At 33.9% G+C, this 20,561-nt stretch overlaps 1 protein-coding gene across 1 annotated transcript; it reads left to right on the top strand.

The window, feature by feature from the left end:
• Window positions 1-822: 822 nt before the first annotated feature.
• Window positions 823-18,897, top strand: LOC125053047 (long-chain fatty acid transport protein 4-like). Its single transcript, XM_047654225.1, has 12 exons — window positions 823-1,169; window positions 4,971-5,124; window positions 6,152-6,389; window positions 6,593-6,812; window positions 7,858-8,059; window positions 9,097-9,230; window positions 11,107-11,165; window positions 13,846-13,989; window positions 15,479-15,552; window positions 16,169-16,390; window positions 17,174-17,327; window positions 18,096-18,897. The coding sequence occupies exons 1-12, from the start codon at window positions 994-996 to the stop codon at window positions 18,245-18,247; spliced, it is 1,929 nt and encodes a 642-aa protein (XP_047510181.1). The 5' UTR covers window positions 823-993; the 3' UTR covers window positions 18,248-18,897.
• The last annotated feature ends 1,664 nt before the right edge of the window (window positions 18,898-20,561 follow it).

Raw genomic sequence — 20,561 nt, 5'->3', positions numbered from 1 at the left:
CGCTAGCTGGCGGACCTCGGATCCTTAAGAAATTATTGACCGCAATCGTTTCACTGGTGCAAATAAAGCCGTTGAAAGACTACACCGGTTTTTAATTATTGTGGAACCTAATTTGCTTGGAGTACCTACTAAAGAGTCCATACTCCATACCAAAAATTATGACGTCATCTTAGTGTTGCAAACTTATTGTGATTTATGAAAACTGAATACCTATTTACATCGCGTTGGGGCTATACGATATGGGTGTGCTAGAACTTGTAACGTGATTAATTCCAATTGGAAGTTAGAGTGCCTGATACTATAAAACAATCAATTGTTGTTATTGCGCAGGCATTGCTAAATTGGTATTTGATTCTGTAGGCGCATAGTTTTATGAATCCTTCGCTGATCAATCGCTTTCGATTCAACGTTGGGTTATCTTTTTATTTTAAAGGAAAAGGTTGACTATACATAATATATGAATTCTGTCACAAACCCTTTTGTCATAAATAAAGTTTTTATTATTATTAGTAGTTGCCCTAATCCTGCGTAAATGAACTTATAAAACTACAAAGTACAAACACAGATAATTAATTTCTTTGAGAATTGAAGGAAAGTCATGAAGAAATTCAACACGTGTTAATAATGAAAAGGCTGTAAATAAATTCTATAGATACTACCATAAATATTATGTACAAAAAATATTTAAATAAAGAAGTATCATAGTGTCAAGTCAAACTGCGAAAGTGAAGCGCAATAGGCGTGTTTTTATTTTACATTTTTTACATGTCATAGTCACCGGTTCAAAAGCGATCCCTTCGGGGATCAGCTGTTCGCGCATGTGCATCTGGCGCCGAGGGGAAACAAGCCATTGACGCGGCGAACGTTCGCTGGGCGCACGTCCTTGGCGCATTTAGGAAAAAACATTCAACGCCGGCAGACGCGGTCGGCGCGTTGTTCATTGTTTAGGTCTCAGTGTAGTTATTCGCGTGTCCCACTGGGCTCGTCGCCAGCATGGACGCTCTGCTGGCAGCGCTCGTCGCGCTAATGGCACTAGCTGCCGCGATGGCCGCCGTGCTGAGCACGCTATCCAAGGCGGCGATTTTCGCCATACTCGCGATCGCACCTTGTGTTTATCGATACAGGAAGAAGATTTATGTGATCGTGAAAACATTACCAAGGGATCTCAAGTGAGTTACAATTCATTCTATAATGTTAAATTTAACATGCCCACGATTTATGTACACAGCCCGCTATGCGTCACGAAAATCGTTAAAATCGTTGTAGTTAACAGCGAAGTAATAATTTGTCAGTGTAAATATATGAATGATGTTACCTTTGTTAACTACACTTATGTTAATTATTCAAATTCTCTTATATTCCCATAGTTATATAATTTACTGACGTAGGCTAGAGACGGTTTAATTGTGTAAGTAACCAGATAAAAATAGTTTAGTATTTATCTGTTACATTTTAGGGTCTTAACATTGAGCGATAATGTTGTTAGTTGCTGCTTACATTACAAAAGGTTTTTGCTACCTGCTACTCAAATTGGTAAGCCAAAAAGTTAGACTAGTACGCATAAAGAACTGCCTCTCCGAGCATATTATTATAAATTACTTACTATATATGAGAGTATTTTATTACGTTTCGACTATAAAACACTCCCTGCATATTTATTAGTGATTAGCTTCATTTTTTGGATATGTACTGTCAGGCTACAATTATTGTGGTCAAATTACTTGGACATGTAAATAACAGAATGGGCAGGGGATATTTTTACATAACACAAAAACTCGTTTCTTCACAGAATTAGAAGTACGTATAGGGAAAAATTGTGAAACAGGACGTTGCAAATAACAAATGATAACAATATATGTCAGAATTTTTGTTAACGCAGTTTAACCTACTTTTTAATAGATACTTTGGATATCCTTAGTGGAACTGTACTAGCGCACATAATGCGGCATGAAGTGGGCAATATTCCAACGATCGAAAATCAACCCTTGTACAGCCAAAAGTGAAAGCACATAGATGATAGAAATCAAAACTTAACTTAAATAAATTGATATTTCGGGGCCACAAAACATAAAAATTTCGAATAAACACCGTTTTCACTGGCATGAATGAATCTTATAATAATCTTAACCGTAACCTGCCTTTCTCAAATATGCTTTCCAATACAATATTTTTCCATTATGTAATTAAATTTTATCTTGAGGCTAAATAATTTCCTAACGGTTAATAATTTTATTATACTAACTTACATAATTAACATGTTAGTTGATATTTACAAATGTTTTCATTCAACGTACCTACCTAGCTAGTGTTTAAGAATTTGGTTTAATTAATTATATTTTTATATAAATTGTAATGGCCTAAATCATTTGAAATTTTCGGATCGCGCTCTGTAGGTCAGTTTCTATTTGTTTTAGAATTTAAATGATTTACACAATAATTAGATACCAGTTTTGAAATACAGAATGTCAGTGACCTTTGATTGACTTACCAACAAAGACAAAAGAATTGGGGATTTCAAAACAATAGTGAATCCATTAATTTAAATAAACGAAATTAGTTTAACTGCAAAGGATCAATAATGTTGATGCGGTAGAAGAATGTCATTTCGTATACTGTAGAAGTTTTTGTAGGTAACATACGTAAACTGATTACAGGCATTTTTCATTCTGGATGGCGTGGCGTATAATTCTTCATTTATCATGACTATGGAAAGTCGTTAAAGTGAAATATATGAAACCACGTGTTAATTTTACATTGGAGCATCGGTCAAGACCTTGTATCCGACTATTTATAAAGTCAAGGTCTAAATGTAAAAAAGTATACCCGTCCTGATCGCCTGGTGCTAATTTGTGCTTATAATGCTAATAAATGCAACAATTAATAGACATCACAATTTATTACTACCGAAACACAAAGTAATAATAATCAAAAAAAATTAAGAATGAAAAATTATTATTTTTTTCCTTTAAAGAACAAGGTACATTTTGAGTGTGTAATGCGTATGTGTTGTGGTTGTAACTGGCCCTGGATCAGCATTATGCTGAGGAGCAGACTGATCAACAGCGCTGGTCATTATACCAGAGACCAAAACAGCTAGTTTGCGCCTCAGTCGCAAAAAAAGAAAAGAAATGTAAAATAATAATAAAAATATTTTTTATGAGAACGAATTTACAATTTGTGCTATTTATTCTAAAGTATATCTTATCTCTGCTGAGATTGGAGACAATGTACCAAGATAAATTAAATGTGTATGAAAATATGTTAAGTACCAACACGATATAATGTGGGCGAGTTATTTTTGAATGAACTTTACTCAATCGATCCGTCAGTCACCTCTCTGAGCTATAAAGTTACATTAAAATAGGATACATAAGTTTTACAGCCTTTGCATAATAACTCTAATGGGTGAATTTAATTTTTTTTTTAAGGAAGACTAGCATAGGCAGTAAAAACCCTTTAAGCTTTCAATATATGGAGAAAGTTTAATTAAATACCTATATCTTTATCAACTTCTGCGACCAGCTTACGACCGGCTTAAAACGACATTAAATATCGCAGTCATTGCAAAGAACATCTTACAAAAATTCCATTATGACGGTATTTTAGCCTTTTCAGCTAAATAAAGTAACCTTATTATTTGCGTACATTGTTTCGATGTTATCATAAACAATTAGGATTCGGATAGGCGACATCAGTGTAAGCATTTTGAGGTATTTTATAAATTGTATTACGGGCTTAAAATGTGTACAAAGGCAATATCTAATATGATTAATAGTTTTAAAAAAACTATGCACCTCAACTACGAAATTTAATATCAATTATTTAACGACTTGACATGTGTGTCAATTTCCGTGATTAAATTCGAGAATTTTGATATGAAATGTGTATTTCTTGGTATTCTTAAAATATCAAAAATACAAGTTATAAGATAAGGTCATATCTATAAGGGTGAGATCTATAGTGCGCACTTGGACTTTGCTCAGACTTTACTTACGAAAAACACTAAGGTTAAACTATGATTTAGTATATTTATAGACATTTTAACGGTGAGATTAAGCTAAGCTCAAGCTAAGACAGAAATTGATGTTTCATTTCATGCAATACCTTCTTTATTATCCTTTAAAAAAGTAAAGAATGGTTATAGTTAAGTCTGAGCAAAGTCTAAGTGCGCTCTATAGATCTCACCCTAAGAGTGTGAAGACCTACTTTAATATTATGAAGTGTTAGTCGAAATACCGTAGAACCACTTTGAGAGTCTTCGTTAATTTACGGAAAACCGTTAGGTAATAATCTCCCGTTTTGGTTGAAATAAGAAAGTAATGTTTAAATTATTTGGTAGGTTCTAGCAGTCTTGTCCTTGAAAATAAGCAAGTAAATATTTCTGCTAAGAATCAAGATAGCGCGTGTTTTCTATCGATTGGTAAAATCGATAATTTTTATCACTAACATGAACTTTATTTCTATGCACGTAAGAGCCAAGATTATAGAGAAAGAACCGTTCAACACGTGACACATTTCACATATAAATACTTTAAAGACGCACCTTGTCCTATATAAGTACAGCGGTAAGATCGGCAAAAACAATATTCATGTTTTGCATGCTTAAAATGCACATTAAATGAATGATGTAAAAAACTGTTGCCTAGCTGATTATTACCTGAATTTTTTGTCCAAATTAAATCCTGAAAAACCTGTTTGTATTATTACACGACAGTTAAGTTACGCTACGGCTATTGAATTTTTTATTAGAATGATAATAAAATGAAACGACATATTTTCCTCATATTATTAATAAATAACCGAGTATATTTATTAGTAAAAAGGTTTTATATTGCATAATTCCGTACTTGTGTAGGATATACGTGAAATGTGTCACGTGTTGAACAGTTCTTTACTCGGTAATATTGGCTCTTGTATTCATAGAAATTAAGTTCATATCTCAAATACAAATTGTTTCTAAATATTTTAAGGTTCCTATGGCGGTACGCAAATGCGATGATTCGTACGGCAATATATGCACGAAACAACTGCTCTGTTGCGGAGTTGTTTACGAAGAGAGCCCTCAAACAGCCCGATGCACCGTGCTTCTTTGTCGTCGACGATCGCACATGGACATTCAGAGAGGTAAACCCTTTTTACAAAAAATTGTCCTACCCACCACGTATGTCCCACTTACATACATAGGGCTTCGAATATTCGAAAGGATAAACTAAAATTTGTGGTTTTTGCATCCTGTCTAAGCTAGAATGATATCCCATAGGTGTATAAAACAATATGTTTTGAGTTACATTTAGTCCGATGAATTTTTTCCTTAATTTGCGCCTTAAAGTTGTATGTATGTTTATATAGGATAAAATGCTAGTGTTTAAGCGAGGTAGGTGGAATATTCGTGTAGTTTTTCAAACTGGTGTCAGTGGCGTAACTATACTATCTGGGGCCCGTGGCAAATTCTTTTGATGGGTCAGTAAAAATCGTCACGTTGTACTCAGTTTAATTTTAATAAACTTTGAGATTTTCAGAGTACCCAATTACACGTTGTACCTATATGTCCCTCACTAATGGCCATAGGCCTCCTCTCTTAGGCGAGAGGGAATGGTCTGTAGTCCCCACGCTAGCCATTGGGAATTGGAGACTTCACATTTGTCTATAGAACATAGTATCTCTTGGTCAGGGGCCCTCTTGGGTCGGGGGCCCGTGGCATTTTGCCAGCCCTGCCACCCTATTATTACGCCACTGGTAGTAGACAGTTTGTGATGAGATTATCGTAACGTGTCAATGCAAGACTTCAGTTTAATCGATGTTATTACGTAATACTTTGAAGGCTTCAAGCAAGTTAATGCCATCTCTGGACACCGGCTCGTTTCCCTTGTTTTGTAACGGACAATAGATGTTTTGCTATAATATTTTATACCCATATCCAGCTTGTAACTAATCAAGAAACACTTGTTAAAATATGTAGGAGACAAAAAAGGAAGAAGGAAAAAACAAGTATAGTATAGTAAGGAAGTTATGTAAATACATAACTTGTTTTTTTTTATAAAAATTCCTTTATTATTTAATTTATTATAACAATTCAAAGGTTGTTCATGACTCATAAATTCTTTGGTTCTCGCCATGGAAAGGAAATCTTATCAATGCGTATTTCCGGCAGATGGCAGAAAAATCGAACCAAGTGGCTCGGGTAATGCAGGAGATGGGGCTGAAGCGTGGTGATGTGGTGTGCATCTTCATGCCTAACTGTGCGGAATATGTTTACATGTGGCTGGGTATGGCCAAGTTGGGTGTGGTCTCTGCTCTCATCAATAGTAATCTGCGACACAAACCTCTGTTACATTGTATCCAGGTCGCAAAAGCTAAAGCTATTATCTACTCTGATTGTTTGGTTGGTGGTAAGTAAACTTTTTGTTTAAACTAAAGTTTCATACGCAGTAATGCTTATTCAAAGTTAAATCCATTATGAACAAGTTTCATAACATCAGTTATGATACTGACATATCAATGTCTATGGTTTCTCTCTGAAGGTTCAATTCACATTGGATTAGACTAAAGATTTCGAAGGAAAAAATAAATAATTCTAAATGTATTTTTGCAGCCGTGGCCGATATAAATGCGGACCTCCCAGCGGATATAAAGCAATTTCAGTTATATGGCGACTGTGCACCAGGAGTCACCGATATGCGCTCTGAGATGGAGAAGCAGTCTCCAGATTATCCAATCGTGGTTGATAAGCCTCAGTACAATGATACACTTCTATACATCTACACGTCAGGCACAACGGGAATGCCAAAGGCAGCTGTCATGAAGAACTCAAAGTTAGTTCTGCACATCTATTTTTCCTATAGTCGTATTTTTAATTAGACGAAGCCAACTGACAGTAGCTAATGTCACTTTGTAAAATAATGTTGCCATATTTAAAGTAATAGTGATGCGTTCAGTTCTTGTTCAATCAGATGAATGAACAATGAGTGTGAATAGTCAATCATTTCAAACAATAAAAGAATATTATTTCTATTTCAAAATTCTATAAAAGTGCTCTGATATAAGTTTGGTACTAGTACTATGTAACTACAATCAGTTTTTTGACGTCTTATTACAAAGCGCGGCGCGGCGACTAGGTAGTGCCATCACCGATCATTAATTCACGGGTTTTTACTTTGTCACAACACTATTTTTATTTCATCAAAAACTGACAACACCGTAAACGTCAGTTGACTTCGTCTAATTAAAAATTCGACTATAATATACGTGGTCCCTTGTATATCCCAAATATCGACTAATTGTTTTTTTTATAAGTTAAAAGACAATGCCAAGCCCATGGACACACGTGGGGTTTTAGGTGGAGTGTGTTTCGGCCTTCCGATTGCATTTACCAGGGAAGACCTCCACCGGGAGCCGATTCCTCATAGTGAACCGTGTCATCTGGGGTTAAATAACAAAAAAAAATTAAGATGATATATTCTATTCAATAGAGCAGTGTTGGCCTAGTGGCTTCAGCGTGCGACTCTCATACCTGAGGTCGTAGGTTCGATCCCCGGCTGTGCACCAATGGGCTTTCTATGTGTGCATTTAACATTTGCTCGAACGGTGAAGGAAAACATCGTGAGGAAACCGACATGTCTTAGATCCAAAAAGTCGACGGCGTGTATCAGGCACTGGAGGCTGATCACCTACTTGCCTATAAGATTTAAAGATTATCATGAAACAGATTCAAAAATCTGAGGCCAAGACCTAAAGAGATTGTAGCGCCACTATTTAATGTCAATTTTATTTTTAGTTGGAAACTTATATTCTATATGAGTTCAAGAATGCGTAAAAAATAATATCTTCTTTCATTACTTACATAGCGAATCTTATCAGGTACTTGATTGTGGTGGTAGCAACAGTTCACATGCTGGGTCTGAAAAGCAGTGACCGTATGTACAACCCCCTACCGCTCTACCATCTCGCTGGCGGGCTGGTAGGGACCGCGGCAGCTTTAGTTGATGGTATACCATCGGTACTTCGGAGCAAGTTCTCAGCATCCAATTATTGGAGTGATTGTATCAAGTACGAGTGTACGGTACGTTAGATTTATTATACTTGATTGATTTTTAGGATATTATTATTTACGTTTACGTTATTCTGATATAACTTTTACAAGTACATGTAATAATTGTAAATAAATAAATGTAAAGCCTTTTGTTTCTTGTAAATACAAAGTACAAATTTAAACGTTCAACCTCTGTTAGAACAATCTTATTTATTATTTATTTACACTTCGTTACCTTATACAAAAACATACATATAAAAAAAGCAGGTTACATAAGTTATTAGGCAACGGGCGGCCTGATCGCTAGAAAACCTTTCTTCCAGGCAACCCTACTATGGGACAATTAAATAAGAAACACCTACAGAGGGTAAAGCACAATAAGTGCTTAAATAATTAAAAAAAAACATAAAATACATGTAACACTAACTAAAATAAAGTAAAATATAACAAGAAATAATATAAACAAAAATATTAAAGCTAATCCAATGGTTAATGAGTCACAATTAATTTATATAAGTAGCTGAATTAAGAGGCAGAAGATAATGATCAAAAAGATGATTTTTAAATAAATTATTCAAATAGTTAAATGAAAAATATACTTAAATTGATTTAATTTAAATGTTTATTGTGTGTAGATGATATATGCGATGTGATATGCTAATTGTTTTGTAAATATAATAAAATTTGCTTTCAAATCTTCGTAAACAAATCATATCAATGAAATATTTGATCAAAATCATTGTTTTTTGACCGGTGGCTATTAAAACCTCCATATAAAGAATTCTAAATTATTTTTCTTGGTTTAAATTTTTAACTCGATGTATTGATGCTCCTTACAAACATTGTGTAAAAAAAAGACATGGCGATTAAAAAGAGTGGCGGAGAGTTTATTGCCAGTTCTTCTCTTCCGTTCTACGCCCTTGATTTGAGAACTGGCAGTAAATGTAAAATTAGAAGCATTAATATTTATTTCTTTAATGACGAATCACAAGTGTACATTGTGTTACCTACGTGAATAAATGATTTTTGAATTTTGAATTCGGTAATTAAATAGACTCTTATTATAGGTTTCTCAGTACATCGGAGAGATGTGCCGATACCTGCTGGCCCAGCCTTCGAAGCCTACTGACACTCAGCACGGAGTGCGGATTATGGTTGGAAATGGAATGCGACCTGCCATATGGCAGCAGATTGTTGACAGGTCAGTTACGAGTACAACTTAGCGCTTTCTTCGCTATATCTAGCGAAATTTAGGGTCTGTTTCACAACGGATAAGTTATACATAAGTTCCAAATTAGCTATTTATTACTTATTGGTAGGATAAACACTATTGTTGCGTTTCACGACTGTACAAAACGCTATTCATCACATGAAGTTCATCAAAAGTTATGAGTCCGATGAAGTGACAAGCACAATTTATCTTCCAAATAATTTGTGTTGCATAGCTATTTGGTACTTTATTCATACATTGTGAAACAGAACCTTAGATTGTCAATAAATTAGGGCGAACGTACTCTTGTCTAGCACCCAATCTAGAACTAGATTAGAATTTTGTTTGTTTTGTATGTTGCCAGAAAAGGGTCATGGACAGGGTTTAAATAGTGGAAATAAGGAAAAATATAAAAATGTTTTTATTTGATATAATAATAGCCTTTTAATTTAGATACTTCTACATTTAAACACGTTTCTATTTCAATATTTTTTTTAGGTATCCGTGTGCCCTTTTTTGGCAAAAACCTCCTCCAAATCCCGCCATTCCTATCTGCACCATGCCACTCTTTGCTATGTACCAACTGCTGTTTCTTAATTTGGTCTACCCACATACCACCAGTTTAGTACTTTTTTGCTCCACTTATCTGATCATCTTCCCATAAGCTCCGCCCATTTCCACTTTAGTTCTTAAAGCTCTATTTTGTTTATTCTTTTCTTCCATATCATACATCTTTCCATCGATCTATGACACACAAGTAGCTTTGTATGCTGCGATTTAGCTTTATAATCAAAATATTAATAACTAAATAAAACTAGCGAGCACAAAATCTTCCTGGCATTTAATATAACATTAGCTTCGGGTTATTTACAAAGAATAATTTTATAAAGTAAATTATTAGGCGTATTTACGATTTGCTATTTTATTTTAATGATTGTGGGAATTTCATCTATTTAATTGTCTTATTACGGTAGTTAAAATTTAAATAAACCATTCATATTGAATGTAAGAAAAAATTATAGATAAGCTTTTTAACTTGCCGTGCAGTGAAAACATAATTACTATCATGCGATGTAATTATCAACAGCCAATTCAAAATTTATAGCGCTTGTGGCACAAAATGCACTTCGGTTTTTTTTAAATGAATTTTTTTAATAAACTTGCAAACTTAAAATGCACTTTATTTACCTATTTTTATAAAAATCGTTTTTATAATGTCTCACTGACATAGAACCCTCACTTTAAAGGTACTAATGTGTGGGTGTAGCTTTGTAAGTCTATAAGAGATACTTAAATATAATAAATAAAAAAAACGTGTGTGTACTTATGTACACGCGTTAGAAGTTATACTTCTTTGGTGTATCGAGATAAAAATCTTTTCAAAATTTTTATCTTTCGCCTTTATTCTACGTTTGTAGAAAAAAAAATACTCATCATTTTTCCCTAACGCCCCAAAAGAAGTATAACTTCAAAAAAGTAAAATGTTGACTATAGCTAACTTCAGGGTGTCGGTTTTTTGTGACGGTGTGCGCTCATCGTAAAAATTTACTCTCATCATTTTTCCTTAGCGTGCCAATAATTAAAACAATAGAAATAGCCTGTATTCGAGTAATGCATAATCAGGATTACATTAAGTCTGTCATTATGTTTATATATATTTTACTAATATGTTTATAATACAAAATAATAAATTTAATTGCTATTAATTTTGTATCGTACTGTTTTTTTTTAATCCATCCAACATAATATTATGTTCAGCTAATGGCTTATAAAGAATTTATTTATTTAATGATCGTTCACGATATACTAGTAAAAAGCAATGACGATACATTCCAATTATTTGATGAGTCAATATTTATTTTGGCAGGTTCAAAGTACCGCAGATAAATGAGATATATGGAGCGACCGAGGGCAATGCAAACATAAGTAAGTTTCTTTTGTTTCTGCTTACAATAGTGATAACAGAAGTACTTTGTACTACATTAATTGTTTTACGATAAAAGGTATATAAATAAAAATTAATTGCTGTTTGAACAAAACCGATTTGGCTAATTATGATCTAGAAATATTTGTGCCACAATCATTTAGATAATTTAGAACGCATTCAATAGCTGTATGTATAGAAATTGAAAAACACTCAAGGGATATCACGTTATGATTCACTGGCTTATTTTATTTTATTTTAAAAGGCACACTAACGAAACACATGCAAACACTTACAGAGAACACATAACATAGAAAACAAGATACATGCATGTGCATCAATAACAAGTGTGCACAACATTTAAAGGGAAACATTACAATGAAGAAGAGAAAATAACTAAAACATTAAAAGTAAAAAAAAAACAAACTAGATTAAAAAAAACATGCAATTTACAATTATATATATAAAAAAAAACAATATTTTTCAACTTTGCAATAATCACTATTAGTCACGGATCAACAGTGGCTGCAGCATCTTACGCCTGAAGACATGGAGACTGTCATTAAATGGATCTGCTTGATAAGTGTTACTGTTTTCTTATTCCTATTTCTTGTTCGGTGCCTTGGTGTCTAGACTCGCCTGCGACGCATCGACAAAACCTATATTAAAGAACGACCGTCAGTGATTGGAACTCCCACAGAATGCCACTTCAAATACCCCTTAATAAACCCCTTAAATTTTGTTGTACACTCGGTATTTTCAAATGTCCATCAAAATACATTTAAGTAGTATAAACATTTAATTTTAGAGTATTATAGCTTTTTGATATTTAAGTTATTTCGCACTTGGAGTTTTTATTTGGTTTAGTTTGGTAGTTTTGTTTTATGCTTCATATAAATTGTATTATATATAGTGCATTTTCCATAAAACCACTCTAAATAAATTTACCTCCTAAAAACCCCAAAACATCTTGATTCCCCCTAAATTTGGGAGGAAAACCCCCAAGTTGGCATTACTGTCTACCACCGCAACCAAAGCTCTCCAACAAACGCAACTGCGCAACAACAAAGAATAATAATTTTACAAAAAGAAGAATTGTGACTTCATTCGCTTTAATAGGTTGCGTGGCAACATTTGAATTCATTTTTCCCGCTTTACTTTTCATTTGGCGATAATTCTATAATAAAATGTATTGTGTAAATGTTTATAATGTGCACATAATAAAGTATCTTCTACATATTGAATTTAATAAAGGTTATAAAAACAATCTGTCGAATTGCACCGTTTCAGTCATCTTTCTCTTTTCATCACAGCCTAAACTGCATTTGAAAGAAAGAGACGAAAGAGTTCGTTAGCAATTGTTTTTACGATTTTATGGGTAATACTGTTAGATATAATAAACTGTTAAGGTGGAGATTATTTAGAATTGGTATAACCTTAAAATATAAAGCGTAAAATTTGTCTGAAATTGTAATAAATTGCTATGTATACGATATCATTTTTCGAGCGAGCTTAAGTTGCGGCGGAAGGTATTTTCCGATGGAGTTCATTGTCATTTCCGGTGCAATATCATATTTATAATAACACGCAATTTATACGGTATTCTCTTTACGCTTCGCTTAATTATAAAATATAACGTATGGTACAGCTTATAACTGGCCTTAATTAATTTTATTTTGTCTCTGATTTTTATACAACCTTTGTTCGAACTATATTATACTACTAACGCGTCCCGCGTTGTGACTCTTGTGTGTGGGCTTAAATTAGAATACATAGTATCTAAATTTTATATTGTCTCTGATTTTAAACAAGAAACAAAAGTTGAACCCGAACGCGTGTTGTGACTCACTTTCAGTGGAATTATGATTTATTAACAGCATAAGCAAACTTCTTTGTTTTATTCCAAAGAATGTTTTTCTGCAGATCTTTAGTAACTGTTTTTGTTAATTCTTAATTATCTAAATGAAAATTTTAAATTATTGCTTAACCGTAAAACGCTATATTTTATTACATTACTCGTTACTAAGTGCTTTATAACTTCAGTTATGTTAGACGCTGTCTCATCAAGTTTAGAGTACTATTTAGAGTACAGATATTATGATTAGAGCAAACTAAATATTGCCATACTAACGCCATCTATTGCCACGAAGTATTTGCAATATAGCGGAATATTTTCACACAATTTACATTTTGTCTTAGCGAGGGTTGTTACTATCAACCGTGATAGAACCGAGACTTCGTTGATAAGGCGCGGACAAGAATCCTGTATTAAAATCACTTTAAGACACACACACACACACACCGGCTGCCTTTCGTATTTGGGGGGGGTAATTCTGCAACCAACAAAGGTCTATAAGTTACAAGAAATATGAAGGTGCAGATTGAAAGGCCTGCAACGCACTTGCGAGCCTTCTGGCAATGTGAGTGTCTATGGGCGGTATCACTTAGCAGGTGAGCCCCCTGCCCGTTTGCCTCCTATAAAAAAAACAGACGGATACAGACTTAGCGCGATGTATCTGAATGTTACCCTAGGATCGTTAGTTTCATTCTGTTCTTATTATACGTATAGTAACAAATACTTCATGTATAAACACAGCATTAACACTAGGGACATCACTGTGTTGTGGCTGGCTCTAATTGTACTCAATTAAGGATTATCCTGAACAAATTTCCTTTTGACAGTTAACGTGGACAACACGGTGGGAGCGGTCGGTTTTCTCCCCAAGTTGATACCCACCAAACTTCACCCTATCGCACTGGTCAAGATCGACGAGCTTGGAAATGTTATTCGTGGTCCAGATGGTTATTGCATACGCTGTCAGCCCAGTAAGTACTGTTCATTAAACTCCATTTTTGATGTGTTTACAAGTTGCGTCATAGAAAATGGTGCGACGCCATTTTGATTACAGAAGCGTTTTGGCGGGCTCTTGAAATTATGAATGTTTAATATTATGTATTAAACCTTAACCTATATTTTGGTATTTTTTTTATTATTTTATAAGAAGCAATGATTTAATTTCGTCGGGGCTTTGCACAGGTACATATACACATTATTAGTTCGTATTAATTAGACTCGTAAGACGACACTTAGGTAAGATTCAGAGACGAGACTAAGCAAAATAAGTATTTCAAAAATGTAGACATAATCCTCCCTAAGTGTCAATCTTACCCTAGAATTTACCATAAGTCTGATAATAAACTCTGTAAAAAATATTTAACTAAAAATACGCACTGATAAGATTTGATTGCTTTTTCGTGTGGTATTAATTAAATGTCTGGTATTAACTAAATAATATATTCTAAACGAAACTAAATAATATATAATACTTTCTTGTTGTTTTAAATTTCTATTATCTAAAAAATACATCGACTTAATTTAATTATTAAAGTACCTATATGATTAAAACAGTTTTATAACGATGTATAGTAACCAAAATGAACCACTATCATGGTTTAGTGGTTACGTTTAATGGTTCAGCGAAATAATAAGCCGGTTAGTAGGTACAGCCATATCACGTACTTGCTGCTATAAATGAGCTACAGATGCAGAAATGTCTGCCCTCTAGTGTCAAACACGCAAAATAAAATGCATATGTAAGCTGGCAATAAAGCTATTGAATAATATAATATATTTTAGTAAGCTATGATTCAGTACAGTAATGAATAATTTATAACACGGCAGACCCTCTGAATACATAATAACTGTACAAAGCAGATACAGGCCAGTTAGATTGTTTATGAATATTCAGTTTACGCTAAGTTTATTTTAATTAATAGTTAATTATTGTACTTTTGATATTTAATTTTTCAAGTGCCGTAATTCGGCTTGGCCCATTTATTTATGCTCTCAAACATCCCACATGAAAAAACGAGGATATTCAAAGAATAATAAAATATAATTGTTTGATTGTCATGGTTTTAAATAATAAGATATACAAAATATTATTAAAATTTAACTTAACTAAAACTTTTTATATTTGAATACATTAGTTAAAAAGCATCAAATGCAGAACAATTTGCATAGCATATGTTAACAAAGCTACAAACAGTAAACGTCAATTAAACGTATTTAAAAAATATAGAAAAATAATATAGACTGTTCGCACGCGCTGTAGAAAGCGTGCCGTATCACGCATGATTAATAATCTGTAGATTTTAAAAATGGAATGTTCAAACGATACGGTACAAAATTTTGTTTTTCCTTTATTATTTATTTAACGCCATTCCTTAACTGTCAAACTATTCTATTGAGCACTGCAGATGATTTTCACTTGATACACGTTTTCTAATATTATAATTCTGTTTTTATTTTCAGATGAACCAGGAATGTTTATTGGACTAATTTCTCAACGCAACGCAGCCCGTGCGTACCACGGATACGTTGATAAGGTTCGTCGAATACAATTTCGGGAATTTAAAAACACTTTAAAATATCAGTTCTATCTATTTTCAGCGTTTCATCCACGACTTTTTAACCACCCTGTATATTTATTATATCCGAACGAGAAAAAATAACGTTAGGTGTAATTTAATTTTAAAAAAATATTGGTTGTTTGTAAAGTAGGTTTACGATCGAGATGTTTACGTGATAACGTCTTATTGGTGATATAAGTTTTTGGGAAGTAAGGAATTAATGAAGATAACAATTTTTTTAAATTTTAAATGACATCTATCGTTTTATTCACACTTTTGATGATAAATTTCGGGTGTAAAATGACAAGTTTACTTATTCGACTATGATATACATTTTTCTTCATACATTCACGGAATGACTGGCAGCGCTCGAGATGAGACGGGAGATCGGTCCGTCTCTCTCTCTAGTTATACCTGCGATCGCGCTCGTGAGGTTTTGGTGTGACACAAGTTTCTGAACATGTCACCCGACTAAAACGATTTTAAAGACGTTATCACGTCAAAATATTAATTGCTTTTAATAATTAAACCGAATGAGTCACGTGACGACTGATCATTAAAAATTTATTAAAAATATATTTTAATTTTCCAGAGCGCCAGTAACAAGAAAGTAGAGACGGACGTCTTCAGCAAGGGTGACGCTGCGTTTGTGAGTGGTGACATTCTGGTGGCTGACGACTATGGCTACCTCTTCTTCCGGGACCGCACCGGGGACACATACAAGTGGAAAGGCGAGAACGTAGCCACGGCTGAGGTGGAGGATGCATTAGGACCAGTTCTTGATCGACGGGATTGTGTTGTCTATGGGGTTTCGGTAAGTAAATCTAAAACGGACATAACTCAAACTCAAACTATTTTTATTCAAAAAAATCGGTTGTCTGTAAAGTCGGTTTACTGACGATAGTTGAATGACACAACGTCATAAGAAAACACTGATGGAATAGTTGCATTTTTCAAAAGATAATTTTAATTTTATTTCTTTGATAGATATTTTGTATGGATATAGAGAAGGAGGTTGAATTGATCAAGTTACATTTATTTGTACGCATAAATACAATTTTGTATATTTTTTGTGCCTCTTTGTCGCTCGTTCCGCGCTCTCGCTTGCACTGCAAGCCTTAAATGGAACGCCTCAGAGCGAGGTAACGCCGCATGAGTCATGTTTTTGCGTGCGTGCAGCCGGCTCCATCGAATTATAAGACGTTGTCACGTCAAAAAAAGTTAAAATAATTGTAAATTTTCATATTTTACTATCAGTTCGCAAGTCAAGGGCGTAGAGCGGGCAAGAAGTACTGGCAAGAAACTTTCCGCCACTCTTAATACTCGCTAAGTTTTGAGTCATACAAATTGTTTGAACTGGAGCAAATCAATCCCAAGGATTAGGATCATTTAAGTAGTCCTCAAATTTATAAAAAGCTTTATTGATTAATTTACTAGATAATGTTCGACACGATAAACGCGGATACTACAGGGACAAATTAGTATCTGTGAACTAACATGACATTTTAGAAAGTCCAGACAATAAAATTACCAATACTTTAGGCACTTATTGTCATAGGAAATAACTGTATTTATTTATTTGTTAATTTCTATGTAGATACCCCAAACGGAGGGACGGGCCGGCATGGCTGCCATTGCGGACCCTGAGCGGACATTGGATCTGAGCAAATTGGCTGCACATCTCGATCATTCTCTGCCATCTTTCGCACGACCACTGTTCCTGCGCCTCACCAAGGACATTGAAATCACTAGTATGTGTATATCTTTATTACTCTTTATTAAGTAAATTCACTTAGTATAGTAAATGCACCTTTAATGGACATATTGGTGTGTGATAACAAATTAATAAGGCTGGAAAGTTGGAATTTTTTACAACAACTTTTACCATTTCTCAAGGTTTCATTATGTATGATTCATATATAACGCCATGTACGATTGTTTATAGAAAAAAAGCAAGTATTTTTAATGAATGCATTACAGAAATGCCTATTAATTAATAAGGTTGAGTATTTTGTGTACTCACGTCATTTATTGATAGTAATTTGTATACGGAAATTGTTTACAAAATTGGAACTGAATCTAACTGTTAATTCTCATAAACGTATTGGATTTGATGATTTTTTTTTATTTCTACATTTTTGGTACAGAAATACAAAACAAGATTGATTAAATACATACAGTTATTACACACTAAACAACATTTGTAAACCTGAAGTCCAATTACATCTGTACACAGTATTTTAGTGTCATCTTCAGTGCTGGTTACCTAAATTTTAACAATTCAAAACAAAAAAGAACTTTGACTTTCTGATAAATTATTGTATAAAATTACAGGCACACTTTTGAGACCATATTTAAGTAATTATATTTATCAGTTGAGGTCACAGATTTGAAATTAATATTTGACACGTCTACCCGAAGCCAGATTCACCAACCCATTACATTAAAGCTAGGCGGTTTTTGGCATTTCGTTAGAACAAGAAAGTAGTACGTTAATACATGTCGTTTTTCCATTTCAGGCACCTTTAAACTAAAGAAATTGCAGTATCAAAAGGAAGGTGTCGACCCGGACGTGATCAAAGATCCGCTGTACTTCCGCTCGGGCGCCGGCTTCGTGCCCATCACCACTCCGCTCTTCAATGACATTTCCAACGGAAAGGTCAAACTCTAGGCACCAATTGCATTTTCGCTCAGCCCCAAGGGACGACGATTAGATAATTTAGAAATTTGTTGTGATTTATTTCGCTCTTTTGTTCGACATTGTAAAATTTGTCTGTGATGTTTGAACGCGTTTTTAACGCGGGTTTAATGACATTGTCAATGTCACTATGTACATTGTCATTGTATAGTGTGTTTGAGGTGAATGTGGTGTTTTTGTCGCGCAAGTCGCATTTCTTACAGAAAATGTAAAAGTTTTTGCTGTATTATTTTATACATAATATTATGTAGTTATTAATTTTAGCGGGTTCGGTGACGTATGTTACGTTTTGATTTTGGACAATAAATCCTGAGAGCTTATGGGCATTGATGGTGGTAAATGAAGATAGATCTCGCATCGTAACAGTAATAATTGTAGTTTTGATCAATAGCTAATTTAATATCGCTAGCACCATAGGGAACATTTGTAGGTAACATTCCGATTCTAGTCTATTAGTGTTCCTAACGATTCATTTCTTACAGATTTCATCTTAATAGTTTGGCACTATGCTAGTTTGAATTTTATTGAACAGACAATTGTGCCTTGCAACAAGGACCGCAATGTTATACAAACTGCTCTTTGAAATTGTCATGTAAAATTGTAAATAAAATCTTTAAAGTAAATTCGTGTTTTATTTCTCTACCTACCCTCAAGGTAAACGTTTATAGTTTAGTATGTGAAATACTTTGCGCTAAGTGTCGTATCTGAGGCTGATTTCCGAGAATGTAATCCGAACTGCAGCCAAGCCAAGTTTACATAGTCGTATTCAGAAATATTGTCACACTTCGCTAAGTCTGGCTTCTATTCTTTTTAATATAGATACAGAAAATTTACTAAACCAGACAAAAAATTTAAAAATGATTAATTAGATAATAATTCTTTGAAGCTGCAAGAAAAATATATTTGAGAGTTCAGAGCTAAGGTTAAAAAAAAATCAAGTTAAAAAGTAATTTTTGACGCCAATAAGAAGTGCGTTTTTATTTTTAAACTTGTATCTTGCCATCAACCTCAAGCCGAGCATCACTGCCGACTTAGGAGTTTAGCTTGCATATTTGACTTAGTCCTTTGGTAAGCATTTTGCAGCCTTATTATTTAACGCAATGAAGAAAAAAAATTTGCTATGATAACAAACAGCGCTCTTTAGTTCACGTTTATAAAAAGGCCAATTGTGTTTGTAAATAATCTTCGCGGTAAACATTCGTCGTGAAGGTATCATATTTGACTGGCCTGTCCCGGCTTTGCACGGCTGGACATTTCAGGCTTAGAAAAGCCACTATAACGTAGCACTAATGGTATTTTTTTTTTAATCTGTAAAGTTGTTGAGTTTTTCGTTATAATAATTAAAAAATAATTTCTGTACAGTATATACCTACAGATAGTATAATTTTGTTATAATTTTTTTGTGTAAATGTTTCTAGATTGTTCAATAACATAGAGAAATTTTCAGCAAGCTGAAATGTGACCGATAGATACGTTTTATAGAAAACGTACTAGAAATTTGGATTTACGCAAAGTATCAGGAGGATGAAATATTTTTTCAGGCCATATTTGAGCAATCCTAGTAAAGGAAGGTTTGATGATAGAACTTTGTACCTTTCTAGGAGTGGGATATAGGCGGAATTATGCGTGAGAGATAGGGGAGATCAGACTCTTTTCGATCAGAACATTCTCAACATCTGAATTGTTGAATAAAGATAAAACACTACTCCTGCCCACAACGTTCTCGAACGAATCGTTTCAAGGGCGGACCAGAGCGTGACCAGTCAATTCAGTTTTTAATGCGATACCGATTAATTAGTTACAGAATTTATTTTTTTTCCGCTTTGTGTATTTGTAGTGCAATTAAATTGCCCATCATCTATTTTCAAATAAACCCTTTGCTGTATACTCTCAAATAGATATATTACCTATGTTATGTAAACTCGTATAGAAATGAGTGCCATATTATAACTGATAGTCATAAACTGAGACAACGCATTTCTGATCTACATCTTATTGAATTCGATTAACAGCCTAGCATCTTAACTAAACAACGCGTTCCAAAAGCGGCCAGATATATTCAGCCATTTGATGAAACAGCTAGGCAAATGACATGGATCGTTGACGTTTCATAACTTGCCTAGCATGTTGACTGTTAATTTAAATTTAGTTCCACTTTCAAACTCAAAACGAAACTCTTCAAACTGTCAATATGGCGTCGGCAAACCACAACTTTGATGGTGTTTTCCAAAGTTTAATGAAAAACAAGAAGTACAATGGAAGAGTGTAGTGACAATAATAATGTGAA

The sequence above is a fragment of the Pieris napi genome, chromosome 10 (assembly GCF_905475465.1).
Source record: "Pieris napi chromosome 10, ilPieNapi1.2, whole genome shotgun sequence".
Taxonomy (NCBI): domain Eukaryota; kingdom Metazoa; phylum Arthropoda; class Insecta; order Lepidoptera; family Pieridae; genus Pieris; species Pieris napi.
Note: the sequence above shows the minus strand (reverse complement) of the source record. Positions and strands in the feature narration are given on the sequence as shown.

What these genes read in the sequence shown, in the direction of transcription:
- LOC125053047 (XM_047654225.1), top strand. Translation starts at nt 994, where the DNA reads ATGGACGCTCTGCTGGCAGCGCTCGTCGCGCTAATGGCACTAGCTGCC. An exon ending in CTCTGATTGTTTGGTTGGTG is followed by an intron (nt 6,390 to 6,592) that starts GTAAGTAAACTT and finishes GTATTTTTGCAG; the next exon opens with CCGTGGCCGATATAAATGCG. An exon ending in ACCACGGATACGTTGATAAG is followed by an intron (nt 15,553 to 16,168) that starts GTTCGTCGAATA and finishes TTAATTTTCCAG; the next exon opens with AGCGCCAGTAACAAGAAAGT.